The sequence below is a fragment of the Helianthus annuus genome, chromosome 7 (genome assembly GCF_002127325.2).
Source record: "Helianthus annuus cultivar XRQ/B chromosome 7, HanXRQr2.0-SUNRISE, whole genome shotgun sequence".
In the NCBI taxonomy this organism is placed as follows: Eukaryota; Viridiplantae; Streptophyta; class Magnoliopsida; order Asterales; family Asteraceae; genus Helianthus; species Helianthus annuus.
The window spans coordinates 2,654,611-2,670,133 of NC_035439.2; the positions used below are offsets into that span (position 1 = coordinate 2,654,611).

The 15,523-nt window shown below is 39.7% G+C and overlaps 1 protein-coding gene across 1 annotated transcript; it reads right to left on the reverse strand.

Moving 5' to 3' along the window:
- Positions 1 to 97: 97 nt before the first annotated feature.
- Positions 98 to 13,165, reverse strand: LOC110867577. The gene is made up of 3 exons (XM_022116553.2): positions 13,091 to 13,165; positions 12,950 to 13,012; positions 98 to 3,061 (listed from the first exon to the last, which is right to left on the reverse strand). Exon 3 carries the CDS (start codon positions 3,055 to 3,057, stop codon positions 421 to 423), a length of 2,637 nt encoding a protein of 878 aa, XP_021972245.1. The 5' UTR covers positions 3,058 to 3,061; positions 12,950 to 13,012; positions 13,091 to 13,165; the 3' UTR covers positions 98 to 420.
- Between the last annotated feature and the right edge of the window lie 2,358 nt (positions 13,166 to 15,523).

Genomic DNA, 15,523 nt, shown 5'->3' on the forward strand with positions numbered 1-15,523 from the left:
ACAATGATATCAATCTAACTTTGTGAGAGTGCGGAAAACCAAACACAAAGGTGATTCAAGAAACAATATATAAACAGATCGAATAAAACACAATGAATAAACAAACCAAACTTGCATTCAACTTGAAGATGACTGATACAAGATCGGTAGGAACTCGGTTCCTTGCTATGTGTCGCCCCTGCTTCTATTCGGTATCAACAACCCTTAATCTATTGATTAAGGGTGTTTAAATACAAAACATAAGGGCCGAAACTACTCAAGCCCATGCGACACACTTACAAGCCCAACCCACATAAGATTAACCCAAAACATAATTAAACTAATTACAAGATCAATCCCTATATATTGTTAACTTGCATGAATAAACCTTTAGGTTCCAACAATCTCCCCCTAGGTTTATGCATACAAGTTCTTCTTGCTTCAGCTTCCTTGATGACCACCACTCATGTTATCCTTGTATCCACCAAATCCCTTCCTGTGAATATGCATCACAGAGGCTACAGCAGACGTCCACCCTTTAGCAATTTCTTCATATTTTTCGGTGGCTCGGATTTGGTTGCTTGCCAGTACTGCAAGATCTTCAGGTGCAAGATTCAATAAATCAATCTGATCCACCAGACAGTAACTTTCATCTCCATCACAAACGATCACAGCTTGACCAAGTCTTTCATTATATGCCCAGAAGTGCATCGTCTTCAACGCCCCTTTCGGAATCTTCCTTACCAACGGAATAGTCTTTTCTTTATCAGTAGCGGGCCAGTGTACTATCTTCATCCGCTTGTTGGTGTATGGATCCCTGATCCCTTTTGCTGGTTTAACTGTGGTATCTGCTGTACGCATCGAAGGAAAGCCTTTTGCCACTTCCCTTTTCAATCTCTCGAAGAACATATAACCAGGACCATTAGGCTTATCATCCACATAAGGTTTATTTATCAGATCTGTCAAATCAACCTTAGTGAATGACTGAAATTGCCCTGATCGCTTGTACCATTCGACTGGTCCAACCTTCCTCTTAATCCACCATCGTTTACGATCGTGATCATACCCCCAGCTAACTACACCAGATCTATTCCCTTTTTTGTCATAGAGAGTTTCACCCACATCCATCAAATGATGTGTAGCATGCGCATCTTCATCGTCAGGATTAGCATTCTTGTTTTTCAGAATCACAAACTCTCTCTTCTTCTTCAACCTTTCAGCTTTCGCTTTTTCTGCTTCTGGATCAGTAACCCGTTCAAAGTACTTTTCCATAGCAGCAGCCTTTTCAGCATTATCCTTCTCGAAAGCTTTCTTTCTGTTCTCTACATCGGTGGGATCAGAAAACTCTTGACCAAACTTCTTCTCAAGTTTGCCTCGCATATCATAAACAATATTGAATAACAGGCCAACATCTCCCTGTAGTTGTTCAATTTGTTGATCCTTCTTCACAATAATGTCTTCAAGCTGTATGATCTTAGCATCTTTATGTATGGAATCTTGTTCGAGCACAACCAAACGCTTCTTCATTTCCCTCATACTTATGAACTCATCATCATCGCTTGAATCACTGTCAAAAGGCATTCTGAGTGGTTCAACAGGTCGTTTACCACTAGAGCTGCCCGGTTCTTCATGAATAGTACCGGAAGATCCAGCACCAACAGCTCCAGAGGGCCCAGCTTCAGTACGAGTCTCAACACTAGATACAGCTTCAGTTTGAACTTCAATATTAGGCACTACTTCATTTTGAGCTTCAGCATTTGCCATAACTGTATCATCACCTTGAGTTCCAGCATCAAACTCAAAGATGTTGTCTGTAGTGATCGTGGTAGTGGTGTCATCAACATTTCTTTCGAAATCAAAATTGTATAAACCTTCAGCATCATCAGCAACAGCAACAGATTGATCTTTCCTTTGTTCAATAAACATTCCAGGTCTCGGATCCCGTCTTTTCCTTTTTAGTGGAATATCATCAGAATCCCTTGGGCTTTCTTCAGGCTCTTCAGTAGACACTGACAGATTAGTAGGAGGATTACCCATCGTGTCAGTCACTTTCTTTAACAACAGAGCCAAGTTCTCAGCAGAAATCACTGGAGTAACAGTAGAAACGGTTTCAGCATTAGCTTCAGGAGGAAGCTCTATGTTATCATCATCAGAATCACACGTAATCTCAACACCTTCATCGTCAGAGTTGATGGTGATACGCTCTGGCTCAGGCTCATTTTCATCTCTTTGCTGGATGTCATGCTCTTCAGCTACTATGGCACGTGCTGGTACGGCTAGTGCCCTGACTGGATTCACAGCAACTTCTTCAGTCTCAGCAAACTGACCGAACTTCTCCAAAGCAATCAAACCTTCAAACTTCTTTTCTGTTCCTTTCTTTGTTGTAAGTGCTCCAAAACAAGAAGGACCCATGGGCTTTAATTCCAGTGTGTTGCCCGATCTCTTCAATTCTGGATATCGAGCATTCAGAATCATTTGTACAAACCTAGGATACATCAGAAACTTATCCTTTCTAAGCCCGATAGCATTCCTCTTCATTGCTTCTAAGACATATCGCGAATAATTGAACGGCTCATTTGTAATTACGCAGATCAATGCAGCCGTTTGTGTTGTGTTTAGTTGATCAGTTCCTCCTCGGTTCTCAGTCATGCACAATAGGAACGTGTGCAATAATAAGCGCCAATATGGATGAACAAACTTCTTGACCAGGGGCGGAAATCTCCCTTCATAGCTTAGACGTGGCAAGATAGCTTCAATTACCCCAGCAGCAAGCTCGATTGGATCCGCTTCTTGATCATTAAACTGCAACACCTCCCTGATACCCTGCTCTGTCACAATAATCGTTGTTCCGTCAATTTCAGCAGCTATCGCTCCTTTGCCTTCAACTATTTCCACCTTCGCAGTCTTCCAGAAGTCTCGGATAAGACTTTCATACACTACCGGATTGTCTCGAAGAGCGTGAGCAATGCGGCATGTATTCAAGCCTTTAATCAAAGACGTGTACAACTCCTTGTGCTTTACAGGTGGGGGTGCCAAATACGCAACTTGATTGTGAGAAGCAATAAACTTGAGGTCCATTTTTCTGCAAATACACAAACAACACATAAGTTCCCAAATTTAACAGTGATAAAAATAAGAATTAAAAATAAACACTGTTACTGTTCACTCGTAACCATGAGTCGCAACCCAAGGTTTCGAGTCGAAACCGTGAGTCGCAACCAGGATTACTGAGTCGCAACCATGAGATTGCGAGTCGCAACCGAACAAGATGAGTCGCAACCATGAGATTGCGAGTCGCAACCGAACAAGATGGGTCGCAACCATGAGTCGCAATCTCGAGGTTGCGAGTCGTAATCGTTGGTCTCGAGTCCAGTTGTTCTTGATTTCGACTGGAATCTTCAAGAATTCGCCGGAAAACTCATCGGAATCTTCAAGAACTCGTCGGAAAACTCATCGGAAACTTCAAGAACTCATCGGAAACCTGCAAAACTTGAACAATGACGTCATAATTTCTGTTGATGATCTACCTTAATTGCGAGTCGCAACCGGAATTCGAGTCGGAATCTTGATTTCGGCCGGAATTGTTGAGAGAAAATTAGAGAAGATTTCGAGTGGATTATGGTGATAATGACTCGTGATCAGCATTTATATGGCCAATGTTCTCATGGGCCCAAATTTGTTGGGCCTAGGCCTTATGAACTTGGGCTTAATATCTTTTAGCATTTTGGGCTAAATAAAATGATTTTCAAAAATAATTTCAACCAACCCAACTAAAAAATCTGATTTTTCAAAAATAAACCATTAACCCATTGAGCATTTGTGTTGCAAAATAAAAACCTAAAAAAAACAAAAATAAATAATAAAATAAAATATTATTTACAAAAATAAAAACAGGAAATTTGCATAGATGCTCAGGGATCAAATCACAGGGTCTCGGGCATGACTTCACTTATCAACACTGATCTACTAGAGGATGATCTAGACAATTGCCAGTATATTTGTCCTCTTAAACTCATCTCCCTAGATCTTTTCCATATAACTGCCTGTATCTCCTTTTATCATGTTTTGATATTTTAATAATGAACACCCAAACAAATACTAATCAAATCCCGGAATTATACACAGCTCACTCTATCATGCAAGCAGTTTCCCTACCACATATTTCACAAGCCCAATCCAAATTTCTGAAATCTTAACTGGGAATAGGTTGAGAAAAGAACAGAATAGATCTTAAAATGAGATGATATAATATACAGATCAAATGAGTTTTCTCAATTTGATATAGGTTTCTTGGGTTTCTTTTGGGCACTAGAGGGCCTCTTTCGGGTGTTTAATTGATCTACAGATCGACAACGTACAGCTAGGTCAGCATGTATCAGGATGCAGCAGAAGCCGACGTTGCCTAGCACCTCCAGGTCAGCATGTATCTGGATGCAGCAGAGGAGGTACACGACTTTTTCAGATAAGATTTCAGAATCAGACCGAAATTGTGTGTATCGGGAAAAGCATACAAACATTCAAATAGACATGAGCTAATTCCAAGTGATTTTCTTTTCTGAGGTCATGTACTGGTTTAGTTCTGAACAGAAACAGCCATTGTTTCCAATCTTAAGGATAGAGCCTACCAACACATCATACTAGAGTCAAACAATTTCGATACTGGTCTTACATGAGTCAGCCCTTGACCATAAAGTGAAAATTCATTTCATTTCCCAGTCCAGCCACACTTCCTTTTGAAACTCTTTTTGTATTTTTTTAATTTTCCAATGTTTTTGTATTTTTCGATTTTTCAATGTTTTTGTATTTTTCGATTTTTCTCCCCCTAAATTTGTGCATAAATAAAAACTACCTAAGAATAGAAAACTGTATGAACAAATTTACCTACGAAAATACAAAACATGCTCAATCAGTAAAACGGATCATTTTTAGAAAATCCACAAGCACTCTGAATTTCGAGCTGCTGACAGGTTTAGTGAACAAATCGGCAGCATTTGCATCTGTGTCGATCTGTTCAAGCGTAATCAGACCTCTGTCAAAGCAGTCTCGAATGAAATGAACTTTAATATCAATGTGCTTGGTTTTGGAGTGAAAAACAGGATTTCTAACAATTTGTATTGCAGCATCATTATCACAGTAAATAGTAGTGTTAAGATATGTCAAACCATAATCCTGCAATTGATGTTGCATCCACACCACTTGAGAGCAAGAAGCAGAAGCAGCAACATACTCAGCTTCAGCTGTGGATATCGCTACCGTTTGTTGTTTCTTGCACTGCCAAGAAATGAGCCGATCACCCAAAAATTGACATCCCGCAGAAGTGGATTTCCTGTCACTGTCAGTACCTCCAAAATTGCTGTCAGAGAAAGCAAACAAGTCAAAATTGGAATCTCTCGGATACCACAGGCCAAACCGAGGTCTGCCTTTAAGATACCGAAAGATCCGTTTAACAGCAATAAGATGAGAAGTTTTAGGATTAGCCTGATAGCGTGCACAGTTGCAAACAGCAAACATGATGTCCGGACGGCTAGCAGTGAGATACATCAATGACCCGATCATTGACCTATATTGACGTTGATTTACAGACTCTCCTTCTTCATCTTCAGTCAACAATGGTCTCTCAGCCATAGGTGTCTCAGCAGGCTTTGCATCCGTGAACTTGAACTTTGCCAGCACATCATCCACATACTTCCCTTGATGAATCAGAATTCCTTGCGAACTCTGCTTGACTTGAAGGCCCAAAAACAGAGTCATCTCCCCCAGAGCACTCATTTCAAACTTTTTCTTCATAACTTTCTCGAATTCCTTGCATAGATCCTCGCTAGTTGATCCGAAAATAATATCATCAACGTAGATTTGAACCAAGATTTGATCACTGCCTATCCTCTTGATGAACAAAGTCTGGTCAATAGTGCCTCGTGTATATCCATGAGCCAACAGATGTTCTGTTAGGGTGGCATACCAAGCTCGAGGAGCCTGGTGTAACCCATACAGTGCCTTGTCTAACTTGTAGGCATAATCAGGATGATCTGGATGCACAAATCCTGGCGGTTGCTCAACAAAAATTTCCTCCTTCACATCTCCATAGAGAAACGCGGTCTTGACATCCATCTGATAGACAGTGAATCCCATGTATGACGCGTACGCCAAAAAGATCCGGATGGCTTCAAGTCGTGCAACCGGAGCATAAACTTCATCATAATCCAGTCCTTCGATTTGCCTAAATCCCTGAACCACCAGTCTTGCTTTGTTTCGAACAATGACACCTGCAGAATCCTGCTTGTTTCGAAAAACCCATCTAGTTCCAAGCTTACGCTTTCCTGCTGGCAACTTGACAAGCTTCCATACTCCAAGTTTTTCAAACTGGTTCAGCTCTTCGTGCATAGCATCTACCCAGCCAGGTTCCTGCAAAGCTATATCAATGGTTTTAGGTTCGATTTGAGAAAGATAACTAGAATATAAGCAAGTGTTAATGGTCCCTGATTGACTCCTGGTCAAAACTCCTGCATTTACAGGACCAATCACATTTTCGATTGGATGATTGCGTTGAACGCTCGTCGGTATGGCCAAATCTGGTACCGTCTCCTCTTCAGTGGTGGTGTTGCTACACTCCCCCTCATCAGGTGCACTTGTAGTGTGAATTACAGGAGAAGTGACTGTACAATCCTCAGGGATTGGATCAGGAAACATTGCAGAGTCACTGGTTGATGCACCTTCAGGGGATTGATTGACCACCGGTGTCGGTGTAGGATGTTGCGTGAACACCATTCCCGGCGGATCAACAGTATGATGCTTTACAATTTCATCTATCTGTACTTCGTCCTCTGTATCTTCAAACGACAATGGTTGTTTTGGAACAGATTCACCTGCAACTGAAACATCACTTGACAAAATGTTAAATGATTTAAACAGAGCAGAATAATCATATAACCAATCTGGACCGACTCTAGCGTCCGTAGCATTCTCTTCAAGCCATTCGATGTTGCACGACTCAACGACTTTCCTAGTTACTTTGTTGTATACCCTATAAGCAGAGCCTTTAGCATATCCAACAAAGTAACATTCGTCACCTTTGACTTCAAACTTTCCATTTGAGTCCATTAGTAATAACACACATGGACAACCAAAAATACGAAAGTGTGAAACTGAAGGTTTATGTCCTTCCAGAATCTCGTAAGGGGTTTTCATGTGACGTTTATTAACTAAAGCATGATTCTGGATATAACAAGCCGTGCTAACAGCTTCGGCCCAAAAGAAGCTAGGAAGCTTTGAATCAGCCAGCATGGTACGTGCTGCCTCAATTAGAGTACGATTCCTTCTTTCAGCCACTCCATTCTGTTGTGGAGTTCGAGGCGCACTGAACTGTCGATCAATTCCCTTTTCACTGCAGAACGTATCCAAAGTAACATTCTTGAATTCTGTTCCATTGTCTGATCGAATAACCTTCACCTTAGTACTCGCTTGATTTTCAGCCAATGTAATAAACTGTTTCACCAGTGCAGCAGTTTCGTTTTTGTGACTAAGAAAATACACCCATGTGTAGCGAGAGTAATCATCGACGATTACTAGACAGTAGGCTTTCTTCCCGATACTCAGCACATTCACTGGACCAAAAAGATCCATGTGAAGTAGTTCGAGTACAGCCTTTGTCGAGGGTACTGGTTTAGACTTGTGAGGTTTTCGATGAGCCTTCCCTTTCGCACAAGCAACACACTTCTCTACCAACATGAAATCCTTGATCGGAAGATCTCGTACCAATTGACCTTTAGCTAGACGATTCAGATTTTTCATATTCACGTGCCCTAGTCGACGGTGCCACAATAAACCATCATGCTCTGAAATCTTCGAGAATAAGCAGGTGATCTCTTCACATGGCTTCTTGTTCATATCAATGACGTAAGCGTTTCCTTTTCTTTCAGCTGTCATCAAGAACCAGTCTTCTGGAATAACAATCCCAGGCTTGAGAACATGACAACCTTTCTTCGTAAAGTGAACTGAATTTCCTCTATCACAAATTTGCGAAATGCTCAACAAATTGTGCTTCAGTTCTGGAACATAGTTAACATTTTCAAAGCTGAGAACTCCGTTTTGAACAGTTCCTTTCAACGTGATTCTGCCAGATTCACCTCCCGCAAACGAGACATATCCACCATTAAATTCTTTGACATTCACAAGTTGGGATAAGTCTCCTGTCATGTGCCTGGAACAGCCACTATCCATGTACCAGAGGCGCACGGTAGTCCTCCACAGCTGTTCCTGCACGAATAGCGGGATTAGTTAGATTTAGGAACCCAGCCCATAGTGGATCTGGGTTTTCCTTGAGCATCGAAATACGTTACCCTCTGCCAGATTAAATTGTCTTTGTTTAAGAATTTAGATAAATTTGCATTGACAGAATTTTTATGAAGTGTATGAGGCAGATTGGAATGCTTGGCCTTGGGTTTAGGTTTCCAATATTGTTTAGACCAGTTGTTAGCATAATTACCAAACGCTTGAAATCTGTTTTCAGAAAAATGATTTTGCTGATTTTTATGTCTACGTTTGGCTGCATTCCAATCTTGATCAGAAGGCTTGACCTTACGATGGTCGTTCTTCATTGTCTTAGACTGATGAGTCGTCATTGACTTAGAAGGACCAGATCGATTTGGTTTGACTTTCTGATGCTGTGCATGTTTAGTTTTAGACTGCACAGAGGAAGATGGAGAGACACAGTTTCTGGCAATGTGCCCAGCTATCCCACAGTTGAAACAAATTTGCCGTTTCACTGCGGAAGATTTTTGACGATTCACAGAGGCTGCGGGTCTTTTGGGTCTTGTAGATGGAGCTTGCTTGTTCTGTTTTGATTTACTTGCTTGTGCCTTCCCTGAGCTTGTAGATACCTGAGGATCAGAATCAGAACTAGCACTGGCACAAGCATGAGAATCCGAAAAATTTGATTTTTCAATTTTAACTGCTTCATGAAAATCATTTTGATTAGAGTTTTCAGGTGTTGACTTATGATTTTCTTCACAATCATTTTCTTTTAAATTTTCATTTAAGAAAACTTCTTTCTCTTTTTGCAAATCATTTTGAGTTTCAGTCTCGATCGAAGCTGAGACGTCATCAACAAATTTCGATTCCTTTCGATCATTGTCGTCCAATGATGTTCCCTCAGATTCATCAGTAGAAATATTTACTGAATTTGATTCACACGAAAAATCAGTATGTGATTGATTTTCCTGTGAAGCATCATCAGTGGTTTCACTGGATGTGTTCTGAGGAACATCGTTGGTCACACTATTTTCTCCTAGAGAATCAGAAATATCAGAATCACAACTTTCAGCAGTTTCAAAACAATCATCATCACACGCAGTTTTAAAAGGTTCATCACAAGCATTCACTGTTTTGCCCAAAACATCAGGCCCAAAAGAAGACGAAACATAACTATGAAAAGAGTTCAAAAACGCTTGTCCAAACACACAACCAGAATTAGTATCATCAAAAGAAGTTTTAGAAGAATCAGATTCTAAAACTTGTTCACTTCCAAACACATCTCCCCATATCACTTCAGGTACTTTATCTGCACATGACGAAGAACTGTTAGGATCAAAAGTACCCTTTGACACAAAACATGTCTCTGATTTTACCTGCTCTTCAGTAAATTTGCCATTGATTGATGACTTACTGTTTTTGGAACTTTCAACATTTACCGAGGGCTTATTATTTTTGGGTCCGTATGTCATTTTACTTTCATTCAGCATCTCCTCCTCGGTCATAGGCAAGTAGGTATAATTGTTATTGTACGGAGGAGGAGCCTGATTATAACCCAAACCCGACCCTTTCTTTTTAGAATAAGCCAGTTGTTGATCACAGAGATTCTTGACTAATTTACTGGAGGAATCAAATTTTTTAATATTTAACTCATTAATTTGATATTTATCCCGAACATCCTCCAGTTCCTTAGTTACCTCACACAATTTTTCTTTAACCATGATGAGTTGTGCCGTGGCTACACTAACATCGTCTTTGAGTTGGACGATATCCTTACGCTGAGCTTCGATTTTCTCTTTGAAAAGTTTTTCATTTTTCGTTAAAGTGAAATTTTTGCGTTTAATTTCATTATAATCTTCAATTAGCTCAGCGTTATGGATTCTATAGGCCTCAACTCGTTCCCTACATTCAGAAGTGCAAAAAACAGAAAGTACCTCTTCTTTGGTGAGACCCTTAACCGGAGCTGACAGAATTTGAGTCATGAAGGCGAAGTTTTCAGCTGACGACTCCTCCTCCTGTGCAGCCTTCACATCGTCACTCACAGAAGCATTGCTGGCCATGAAAGCGATATTGCTTGGGGTGGCTTGATTCTCAGGAGCTGAAATGTTTAATCTTTCGATCTCTGAACTCCAGTCAAAAGGCGAATCAGGCTGAACCACCAAAGCTTGGGCCAATCCCACTTGTGGGCTTCCACTGTTGACACTATCAGCAGGCACACCAGTTGTAGTCACAAGGGCTCTTTCTCGATTTGGTGTAACAGGAGCAGCAGGCTGAGCTGGAGTTTGTTCATCATTCACCTTGGGTTTCGTACAGTTTCTAGCCAAATGACCCTGTTCATGACAATTATAACAACGATATTCAAACGGCATCTTTACGGGTCCTGTGAACTTAAGATTTTGCCATTTGTTTTTCCCTGTCTTCCTCACAAAGTTTTTAGCTCTAAAAGCCGCCATAGCCATCTGCCACGTGATATCCATTTCTTCCACATCCTCTGGATGAATTTGATCCAAATCATCCATGGAAAACTTAGGAGGGTCAAGATTTCCCGAAGCAAAGGCGTTCATGCAATTTATGACAGATGCTGCAATTTCAAGATTTTCCTTTGACTGCCTAGAGAAGAAAGCAACCATTTCATTGCTAGCAACAGAAACAGAAGGTGCAGCAGAAGTCTTTCCAGCACTTGCAGGGGAAGCTTGAGTGGAAGACCCTGAGTTGTAGACATTTGCTGAAGTGGGAGCAGGTTTAGTATTGCGAAACATTTGGAATCCTCCTTGAGACAGAAGAGCTGTATTGCTGTCACTGGATGCAGTGGGGGCTATAGAAAAACCGGCAGCCAGCATACTGTTCTTGTAGTTAGTCTCTCTCTGCTTGTCATCCAATTCACAAGCTTTAATATGCGAGATCATCTCAGACAGGGTGCATCTTGCAAGATCTTTTGTTTTCTTTATCATAGCAACATGATGATCCCAGCTCTTGGGTAATGCATTGAGAAGTTGCCTATTTGTCGAAGCATTTGTGGTGTGAATTTCTTCCATTTGCATTTGAGTCACCAGCTTGACAAACCTTTGGATCTGATTATCCACTGTTTCACCATAAATATGGTTGAAGTTGTTGAAATTCTGTTGCAGCAAGTTCCTTCTGCTTTCTTTCATGTCCTCATTACCTTCATACACTTCCACCAGAGAGTCCCAAAGTTCCTTGGCAGATTTACAAGTGCGAAATCCCATAGCAATGTTTGGACCCAAACCCATGGTCAGATAAGAAAGAGCTCTATCATCTTCTTCAACAATAAGCAGATCATCTTCCGTGTATTGATCACGAGGCTTCTTTACTTTGACTTCAGGTTCAGTAGGGCTTTCCATCATGATCTCTCTTGGTCCTCTCAATATGCTGCGCCATAGCTTGTAGTCTTTAACTTTCAGATGCTGTTCAAATCGCCATTTCCACTCGGGAAAGTCATTAGCATCAGTTAAACGTGGAATACGCGTTGTGGTTCCTAGCTTTGAATCCAATTCTTGTTGCTGAGTTAAAGCAGACAATTCACTGTTGGTGGTTGACATTTTTAATAAATCAGTTAATTAATTGATTGATTTAATTAAGTCCAAGTCAACAGTCCAAAAGTCCGTTTCAATTTGTCGTTGCGAGTCGTAACTGGGTTGCGAGTGGAATGTGCGAGTCGTAATGAGGTGATTTCGAGTCGTAATGAGGTGTTTGTGAGTCGTAATCGTAGACGGTTGCGAGTCAGGTCAAACTTGAATGCGAGTCGTAACCAATATGGTTGCGAGTCGTAACAGGACAGGATGAGCCGAAACCGTGGTTGCGAGTGATGATCAAAAAGCTGGTTGCGAGTCGTAACTGGGCGAGATGAACCGAAACCAAGGCTGATTGCGAGTCGCAACTAAACCGTGATGAGCCGTAACTGGGAGATTGCGAGTCGGAACCTGCAAAACAGAAAGTGATAAGGACTGTTTACTCGCAATCCCGATTTTTCAGCAGTTTCCAAAATTCAAAGATTTGGTAATCTTTGAATCTGTTGAACCAATATCCCGAGATTTCAGCAAACACCGAGACTGAAATCAAACAGAACCAAAATCAGTAATTTTTCAAGGAATTTTCAGGAACAGTCGATGAACAGATCTGCATACACACTTCAACAAATCGAATCAGTAAAATATGAGATTCTTGAATCTGATTGATATCAAACCGAGCCTTTGAATGGCTTCAATGGCTCTGATACCAATTGTAAAACCCGTGAGGATCACAATGATATCAATCTAACTTTGTGAGAGTGCGGAAAACCAAACACAAAGGTGATTCAAGAAACAATATATAAACAGATCGAATAAAACACAATGAATAAACAAACCAAACTTGCATTCAACTTGAAGATGACTGATACAAGATCGGTAGGAACTCGGTTCCTTGCTATGTGTCGCCCCTGCTTCTATTCGGTATCAACAACCCTTAATCTATTGATTAAGGGTGTTTAAATACAAAACATAAGGGCCGAAACTACTCAAGCCCATGCGACACACTTACAAGCCCAACCCACATAAGATTAACCCAAAACATAATTAAACTAATTACAAGATCAATCCCTATATATTGTTAACTTGCATGAATAAACCTTTAGGTTCCAACAGCCATATGACTATATGAGACCTCACACTAAGGTACATAAGAATGACGATTAATAAATAACTTTGTGTAGGTCGTTTCGCACCTTGAAGATATTTACTCCTTGCAAATCTATGCTATCTCCAGCATATTTGTAAGGGTGCTCCAACTGCATAATAGGAATAACATGCGCTTGAATACATAAAAAAAACCGATTAATCCCCATACTTCAGATAATAGAAAATACCTTAGAAGGTATAATTTCAACAGCCGGTGAAGGCAGATGCATCTCCCTATCAGACGCAGTCGACATGCTTTGGCTTACCCGGTCCGGTGCCAAGCCAGGTAAGCATTGTGAAAGCAATGACGGTGCACGCATTATACCAGATACTAGTAAATACAAATTCTTCCAAATAAAAATTCTGTAATCACCACAACCTTATATCAGAATGTCAGCAATTCAATAAACATACACACATGATAACACATCTAGGGCCGCAAACAAACCGAACGTTCAACGAACAGTGTATATTTCAATTGATAAATGATCGAACATGAATAGAGGCCGTGTTCGTTCATTTATGTTCATGAACGTTTGGTAACGTGTTCGTTTATGTTCAATAGTTCATTAATGTATTCAATTTTTATATTTCATTTAAATACTTCAACTTTCCAACAAATAAAATATTTAATAAGTATCAGTGTAATCGTATATATTCAGTTCATGAACGGTCGTTTGTGTTCATGAACGTTCATCTGCATCCGTTACCTAAAATTAACAAACGAACACAAACGAAGATGAACACGATAATTTCCTTAACGAACGAAAACAAACAGTTCATGAACACGTATATTTCCTTAACAAACAAACAAACACGAACTAGGTCTTATCGTGTTTCTTCGGTTCTTTACAGCCCTAAACACATCTACTAAATTAAAATGTGTGCATAAAAATTAGGGCATGGTAGTAAAACACCAAATAATTCAATTGCTCAAACCAAATTCAAATCACTCAACAAACACATACTCTCTCATAACAACAATCATCACAAAGCCACAATTCAACTAGCAAATTCCTTATTTCTACCTAACACACTATACTACAACAATATGTATATAACATGTATATAACAATCTGTATATAACATAGTATATCAATTTCAAATTAGATCGGATCAAGCCACTTCTTATGATTCAATTTCAGTAACAGATTACATAAACAGATAATTATACAATAATTTTCGATAAACAGAACACGATAAACACGAATTAAGTCTATAAAAACATGTGGATCATTGAATTTGACATACCAGAAATCAAAAAACGAACTGAATTGAAGAAATTGCTGCGAATTTATGATCAAAATGGAGGAATTAGAGGAGTATAAATAATGTAGGGTTTTGAATTTGGGGGTTTCTTTAGAGTCAAAAGAGAATACCAAACGAAGAAATTATGAGATAGAAAGCTTCCGAATATTCGATTTTTAGTTTATTTAACTGTTAATGATTTTTGGGGTAAATGACGATTTTGTCCTTGAGTTAATGTGACTGGGGTTGGATATGGTGGTAAATAAGTGGAACCACGAGGGGTAATGTGGGCATGAGTTTTTGGTGCGAAATTGTTATCCACGTTTCCCGCTAAAGTGTTTTCTTACCTAAACTAAAAACATGATACATGGGTAGAATGTGAAGTAATAATGTAATGCTATACGGAAACAAGATACGAACCTAATTGGAAATTTTTTAGTTTTGGTATATAGTTTAAATGAATTCGGGTTGTACTCGTGAACATTTAGCTAAAGGAGTTGGGTTGACATGGTGGTTCGAGAATTGACTCGTTTAACATGTTTAAGTTTAGATTAAAATGCTAAAATGGTCCATGAGTTTAGATTACTTTTGTCGTTTCAGTCCAAAAATGAAACTTTTTGTATCTAAGTCTTTGAGCTTGTATTTTTGTTGTCATTTCATCCGATTGGCAAACTGGGTTAATATTTTCTGTTAACTTCACCCTTTTTTTGTCGTTTTCCTCATTTAATTAAAATATATTCTGGCATAAAATGATGAGTATACCCTTTATTTAAATGAGAAAACGACAAAACAGTGAGAACTTAACAGAAAATTATAACCCAGTTTACGAATTGGATGAAAATGGCAACAAAATGAAACCTCGGGGACCTAGATACAAAAAGTTTTATTTTTGAATTGAAGAGCAAAAGTGACCTAAACTCACACATCATTTAGAAAATTTACTTCTTAACTTTATATTTGTTTTTTCGAAAATGTGTTTAATGCTATAACTAGTTGTTTCCATGCGCGCGCGTTGCGGCGCGCTAAACCAAATCGTTCTATAAGAATGACAAAACATGTCAAATAACAAAAAGTAGCTCGAATTAAAACGTAACGTATTTTCGGTACCGGTTCGGCACCGGTGTTCACCGATTTTTACCCTCAAATACCGGTGTTGTACCAGTACCAACCGGTACCGAACCGTACCGTACCAGGTATATTCGGTACCGATACATACTTTTGGGGATTTCGGTAACGGTATTTTCGGTACCGATTGGTACCGAGCTCATAAAATCCTGTAACAACGTAGCAATACAAGTAATTGCACAGTTTAGATTACCTTTTATACACACAGTAAGTAAACTGACTGACATCATTCTTCAAACGATTCAAGA

Bases quoted from the DNA above. Each gene is read 5' to 3' on its own strand.
- LOC110867577 (XM_022116553.2), bottom strand. From the start codon at position 3,057: ATGGACCTCAAGTTTATTGCTTCTCACAATCAAGTTGCGTATTTGGCA.